The sequence below is a fragment of the Triticum dicoccoides genome, chromosome 5A (assembly GCF_002162155.2).
Source record: "Triticum dicoccoides isolate Atlit2015 ecotype Zavitan chromosome 5A, WEW_v2.0, whole genome shotgun sequence".
In the NCBI taxonomy this organism is placed as follows: Eukaryota; Viridiplantae; Streptophyta; class Magnoliopsida; order Poales; family Poaceae; genus Triticum; species Triticum dicoccoides.
In genome coordinates this window covers 671,050,985-671,058,298 of record NC_041388.1, presented here as the reverse complement: position 1 = coordinate 671,058,298, position 7,314 = coordinate 671,050,985, and the positions used below count along the sequence as shown (strand labels likewise).

At 47.6% G+C, this 7,314-nt stretch overlaps 1 protein-coding gene across 1 annotated transcript; it reads left to right on the top strand.

Annotated features, from left to right (window-relative positions):
• The first annotated feature begins 1,260 nt into the window (after positions 1-1,260).
• On the top strand, positions 1,261-2,805 carry LOC119303991 (probable signal recognition particle 43 kDa protein, chloroplastic). The gene has a single exon (XM_037581154.1). It carries the CDS (start codon positions 1,343-1,345, stop codon positions 2,516-2,518), a length of 1,176 nt encoding a protein of 391 aa, XP_037437051.1. The 5' UTR covers positions 1,261-1,342; the 3' UTR covers positions 2,519-2,805.
• The last annotated feature ends 4,509 nt before the right edge of the window (positions 2,806-7,314 follow it).

The following is a 7,314-nucleotide window of genomic DNA, read 5'->3' as shown; positions in this document are numbered from 1 at the left end:
AAGACTGATGCTACAACGTGGCCTTCAGCCGAGGCAAATCCAACAAGCTGGAGACCTGCTGCTACGAGCGACACACACCCTGCTGTGACACTGGCGGTGCTACAACGTGGCCTTCAGCCGAGGCAAATCCAACAAGCTGGAGACCTGCTGCTACGAGCGACACACACCCTGCTGTGACACTGGCGGCACCGCCGCAACCCACGCACGCTCCGATTGTTGTAAAAAATGAGATCCATGGACATTATCACCCTGATAGGATTCGAACCCTGGCTGCAGGGTGCGCCACTGCCCACCCTTGCCACTAGGCTACAGCTTCAAGCTGAAAATACTTAAGATAATTAACAAACTATCTCTACCGTTCATTGCACGATGAACAGCTCAGATTTTCCTGGAAAATTCAGAACCGCATCGCCTTATCGCAAAGCTCTTTTTACCGGTGCCGGGATGTACCGGCAACCAGCTAGCCAATCAGCATATGACATCACATAAGCACTCATATAGGGGAGATGTATTTCACTCATTTCTCTAGATTTGCATGCAGTGTATTTTCTGCACTAGGACCGGTATGTCAGATGAAGGAGACATGCATGCGTGACCATCTCTGCCTGACACACAAGTACTTATGAAGCACGCATGCATTTTGTTTTCGCTTTGATAATTTCAATCACGCATATCTTTTAATCTATAGTTTTATTTTTAATTTTTTTTATATAATTGCAATGTGTTTTCTAAAATGAGTGAAATCTATCATTTGTAAATGGTTGTAATGTGTTTTCTGAATCTAGTGAAATGTGAAACTGACTGGAAGGTTTTCCAAAACTAGTGAAATGTGAAATTGACTGAAATGCTTTCTCTAAAATGAGTGAAACAGTAAAATTCAAACTAGCCAAAGTGCATCCAAGATTGATCTTGTTTTAAAGGTCTTGTCGTGCTGAATTCAAAAATATAAAATATTTCAAAACTGGATATTTAGTTCAAAAGTTATCAACCTTTTAAAATATGGCATGGAAAATAAAGTGTAAGTATTTAGTACGTGCATGCAGCTCGTTCATCTGCTCAATCTCTCACCCTGCCACCTGACAAAAGGTACTGCTGTGGACCTCGCCCAACCTTGTATATGTGTTTGTATAAGATTCGTATTGCTAAGAAGGAGAAACAAAAGCATAGTGGGGTCTACCAGCCATACCAATCTCAAAGCAATGTTTGTGGTAGATTCATCACCGGTACATCCCGCCACCGGTAGAAAAACTTATTCGATCGCCTTATCCTCTCAACCAGACCCATCATCTTCCTCCTCCACACGCGCGCATCAGTCACCGGCCACAAGCCTCCTCCCGCCCCAATGGAGGCCGTCCTGCGACATCCATCCCTTTCCCGCCTCAAAGCCCCCAACCCAGCTGCTCACAGAACCCAGTACCTCTCCATCACCGTCCCTCGCCGTCCCCGCGTCCCCAAGCGCCGCCTCGCCGCCGCCGCGCTGTTCCAGGACCAGACCAACCCAAGAACCGCGGCAACAAGCAAGGGGGGCGATGAAGAAGACGAGGAGGGGTACGGAGAGGTGGACCGCATCGTCTCCAGCCGAACCGTCAAGAACGCGGTGTTCGCGGAGGACGGCTCGGCCACCACCGTCACCGCCACGGAATACCTCGTCGAGTGGAAAGACGGGCACGAGCCGACCTGGATCCCGTCGGAGGCGATAGCCGCGGACGTGGTGGCGGAGTACGAGACGCCGTGGTGGGATGCCGCCAAGAAGGCCGATGTGGATGCGCTGGGCGCGCTGCTGGCGGACGAGGCGCTGCGGCGGGACCCGAACGCCGAGGACGCGCAGGGGCGCACGGCGATGCACTTCGCCGCGGGGCTCGGGTCGGAGGAGTGCCTGCGCTTGCTCGCGGAGGCGGGGGCGGACGTGGGCCACGCGGAGCGCGCCGGCGGAGGGCTGACGCCGCTGCACATCGCGGCGGGGTACGGCCGGGCGACGGGCGTGCGCGCGCTGCTGGAGCTGGGCGCCGACGCGGAGGGCCCCGACGGGAAGGGCCGGACGCCCCTGGAGCTCGTGCAGGAGGTGCTGGCTGCGACGCCCAAGGGCGTGCCAGCGGCGTTCGAACGGCGCCAAGCGCTCGAGGCGGCGGCGAAGGAGCTGGAGAAGGCCGTGTACGAGTGGGGCGAGGTGGAGAAGGTGGTGGACGGGCGCGGCGAGGGCAAGTGGCGGGAGTACCTGGTGGAGTGGCGCGACGGCGGCGACCGGGAGTGGGTGAAAGCGCCGTGGGTGGCGGAGGACCTGGTGAAGGACTTCGAGGCCGGGCTGGAGTACGGCGTCGCGGAGGCCGTCGTGGACAGGAGGCAGGCGGCGGACGGCGACGGGGACGGCAAGTGGGAGTACCTCGTCAAGTGGGTGGACATTGAGGAGGCGACGTGGGAGCCCGCGGAGAACGTGGACGCCGAGCTCGTGCAGGAGTTCGAGCGGCAGCAGTCGGGGAACGGTGGCGCCGCACCGCCGGCGGAGACATTTGCCGGGTGACGGCGGCCGTCGATCGTGCTCGGTTCGCTCTTCGGTTTTGTCGTGTCGATGGAACGTCGCAGTATGTATCATTAGCGATCGAAGAGATTTTTGTGTGATTATTAATTAAGAAAACATTCTCATGAGATTGAGACATTGCAATCTTAAACAATCACGGTGAAGAGAGCCAACCAATTTGTGATAGGATGGTTAGAAGGGTCGTGGTATTTCTAACCCATCAGGATCCAAATTCTAAACTCGATATTAGTGCCTGTATTTTTTTGAATTTATTTTAAGTCTTTCGATGACATGCGTTCAATGGGGAGAAGACGTTCCCGTCGATTATGAAGGTGTCTGTGGCGTGTTTGATAATCACAAATGATGTGCCGACTCGATCTTTCGGAGATGCTTATAGGGGTAGCGTGCACGTATGTTTATAGGGATGAGCGTACGTGCATATGTATGAGCGGTTGTGTCTTTACTATGTTAACTCACAAAAACCGTACAAAGAAATGCGGCAGCAGCGGCTTGCATTCCATTGTGCGAGCCAACTTAAGGAAGAGAATGTTATATGGATAGCGCTTGCCGGTCGACCGGCCCAAATTTTGATCGGACATCAAGTAGCCGTGCGATTTGACCCACGTCATCATATTTCTTCCCTCATCTCGATAGTAGACAACGCATTGCCCGACAGCGCGTTGTCCCTGCCACAGTTCATTGTAGGAACAACTCGGTGTTCATGGCGCCGCTCGCTTCCTCGCTGCTGCATCGATACTAGCTCGTTGCCCCGACTCAAATCATCGACGAGGATGCTCACAACGCTGCTTGAAGTGCCGGGGAGAAAACCCCTCGCAGCACATCCGAAGTGGTGCATGTATCCACCTCTGACTAGCGGCAGGGTCACGCCTCACAACAACCTCATCTGTCACGGTTGCTCGCGACGACAAAGCAGCGCGTCGCCTTTGGCGCCGGTGGGTGCCAGTTGCAGCACCCCGTTCCCCTTGTCGTCTCCAACATTTGCAGGTGCTGGCCCTGGCGAAAACCGCTGTCGGTTGTAGCAAAAATCCCAACGCCGGTTGTAGCAAAACACCAACAATCACGGATCCCCACAAAAAAAAAAACAGTTGTCGCGCCGGTAGCAACACCCACGTTGGCTGGTTCCAGCATCCATGACCAAGGTTGCAGCAAAAATGGCTGACACTACCGCCGTAGCAACACGGTTGTCGTCGGTGGTAGCTATCTCTGTCGCCGATTGCAGCACTGGTTTTGCCCGCTTCAGCACTAGGTTGGCCAGTTGCAGCAAAACAGCTGATGTCGTCAATGGTAGCTACCGCTGTCATCGATTGCAACACTAGTTTGGCCGGTACCAACACTATGCTGTCTGGTTGCAACAAAACGACTAATGTCGTTGGCGGTTCCAACGATGGCTGGCCGGTTGAAACAAAACCAGTTACCAGTTCCAGCATCATCGTTCGCAGCAGCGTCCCGTTGCTGGTCATGTCCATCTCCGGGGTGAGAGGGTAGTTGGTGAGCAGGAAGGGGAGCAGGGCAACCACATGGAATGATAGAGAAAGAAGAGAGGAGTAGCTAGTCAGAGCGGGAGGAAAGAGGAGCAGGGAGGAGATCTGTCAGTGGTGGGGCTCACCGGAGAAGCCACGACACACTCGGTGGAGCTAGGAACAGAGAGAGATGGTGGAGCGTAGATGGGTTGGATATAAAGGATGCGTGTGTGGGTATCTGCTCACTCTGTGCACCATACAAAAAATAAACCAAACCAAACCAAACCAAAAAACCATACCAAAATAAACCGAACCAATTTTACGGTTTTATGGTTTCTGGTTTCGGTATGGTATGAACTTTTTATACCGATTTGAACTTAGATTTTTATGGTATATACCGAAAAACCGAAGTAAAAAATAAATTTATATTTCTTGAGATGAACAACCATACAAGTTGTCATTTTTTTATACATGAGTCAAATTCCCTACTAAGCACATAATTTTTTCTTGTAACATAGTCATTTTTCTCTTTTTAAAATGCACGTCCATAACCATCAATAGATGAATCAATGCATGCATATATACTTACATATATAGTTATATATTATTTTTGTAAAATAGTATGTGTTTTGAGTCATAAATTTGCAAATTATTATTACGTCATTTTCAAATTCGCGTCAACTTTGGTTATCATGGTATATACCGAAACCATACCGAAATAATTTGGTATATCTTGAAACCAAACTGTATTTAAATTTTATACCGTATTTACCGAAGTATTAATACCATACAAACCAAACAACCGTATAAACCGAACCATGTAAACCTAATAAACCGAACGCACAGAGTGAGTATCTGCATGTGGCCCCCTACGGATGCATGACTACATTGCGAGGGTGGGGGATGTGGGATTTGGCACCAATCAACAGTGTGTGCGCGACCGGACTGGGACTCGGCCAGCCGGTCAATCTACAACGTTTACCTTCCATATAGTGTTTCATTTTCTCTCCCACAATTTAACAATTTGTCAGTCATCCAAGAATTCTTCTGCCTCACTCGATTTTACTTCACTAAATTGTTCATGTAAACCTAAAATATATATTCATCATGACGTAAATCAAGCCGATATGGTTAATGGGCCGAATTCACTATCCAAACTAAATATATGTTACTATGCACATATAATTTTACCTTTTTTTGTTTTAAGATGTGTGTTTGAAATTTTATGGCATGATTGATATATGTTGTGCTTGTGTCCTCCAATTTCCAGATTTTTTTAAGAATGATATTTCTAGACGGGAGGAGTACCAAGAGTGTGCCCGCATGTAACCCATCTCGGAATTACAAAAGCAAGTCTTATAGGCAGGCAAACGGTTAATCAAAACGATAATTCATCTTTGAGCCCGGCTCATCTAACCTTGGTGAATAGTAAAATCATTAAAACTGCAAAAAGATTAAAGAAATTCTGATTTTTTTATGGTGCAACATGCTTGAGTGTGTGATGCTCGTGCTAAATTTGGTGAAGTTTGGACATCCAAGGAGCATGTGAGAAAAAAACAAAATGACCTTCGAACAGTGCGGAATTTAAACTTTCTCGCATGTCTGAATTTTCCTTTTTTTTGGCCAAGAGCTTCTCAAATGTCCAAACTTCACCAAATTTGGCACGGACATCACACACTCAAACATCTTTCACAACATAAAATGAAATATTTTCTTGATCAGAGCCCGGGAGCGAAAACGTCGCTCCGTAACCTAAAGGGCTCTCTCCGACGACACTGACTATTCGACTAGATAGCTTGGGTAAGAAGGCCACCCTAACATACATCAATTTCATCCCTAAACTCTTATTGTATGGTCAACTGATCATTGTCAATAAACAATGCAATGTTGTATCTATATCTATATCTATATCTATACCAAAATAAAAAGACTCAAAGAAGCAGATTCAACAAATCTCAGCCATCAAACAGCGTCAATTCAATGACCTATATTGCTTCAATGCCGAGGGCTCAATATGTTTAGCATGCAATTAATAACATACCAAATATAGACTATCCACATAATTAACTTGTAATGATATCCTACCTAATATTAACTTGTAATTAATTTTCTGCTTCATATCAACATGTAAATTAATTTTCTGCCATATATCAACCTGCATTGTACGTACCCGGGTAATTACCATTGAACATATCTAAAAGATATGATGTGAGCGTATCTCAAGGATACGCTTACTAAGCGGAGCTTTAACTCTCACGCAAGGACTCTATATAAGCACAACATCATCCATCCTCCTGGACATACTCTGCCCTAGCAAACGAAACCCAACACTATCTACCCATCCTCGAGCTTTATCAAGAAACCATCACATACCATGGTCGCCAGGCATGCCACCCTGTGTTTCCTCCTATTTCTCGTGTTGCACGGAGATCCTACTGCAGTGGCCGGTTCGTGTTCTCTTTCTCTATCTCAAAATGTCTCTGATTTAGTACAAAATTATGAATGGGGTAGTATATTGTTGTGAATTTTATGAACATTTTCATGTGTTGAGATATACTTATGTGTTGATTTCGTGCAGAGGATTGCAGATACAGGAACGATAAGCTGCCGCTATGCCAGGACGTTTTATGCAAGACGCAGTGCTGGCTGCAGGGGGCAGTGGTGAACGCCGAAGTAAAAGAGTCCAGATGCGTGGGATCAGGGCCAGGCTCCACCTGCTACTGCCTCTTCTGCAAAAAAGATTGAACCTTCTTAAGGTTCCTGCCTAGTGCCTAGCGTCAAGGCCATCCTTAGAGATGAAATCCTACCGAGTTTAATTGTTGTTAAAAATCGTGTACTAGCCAGTAGTGTTATCTTTTTTTGGGAAATCAGTGGATCCTTTTATATCTAATTTTGTGGGGTAGGAAATCAAACAGCGAATCAGAAAAAAACCAAATTCAGCTCCCGTGGGTATGCCTAGGAGATTTTAATGAAATTTTGTGCAATCATGGGGGGGGCGTCCCGAGGGATCTGGCTTGCATGCAAGATTTTGATGCGCTTCACTTTTGTAATCTGAATGATCTAGGATTTGAAGGTGATGTGTTCACCTGGCGTAATAAGAATTTCAGAGTTGAGGGGTATATTAGAAGGACGAGACTTGCCTGCTTCCCATGCGTGCTCCCATCCATGCTCCCGCGTACATGGCTTGATTTGATTGAAACAAAATAAGATCCGGCCTTACCCTTTAAAATCAGAAAGGAAATGATTAGATTAAAAAGAAAAAAAAAAGAGCGTCTGGATCGTGTTGTGGCATCAGCGGAGTGGTGTGCTAGGTTCTCT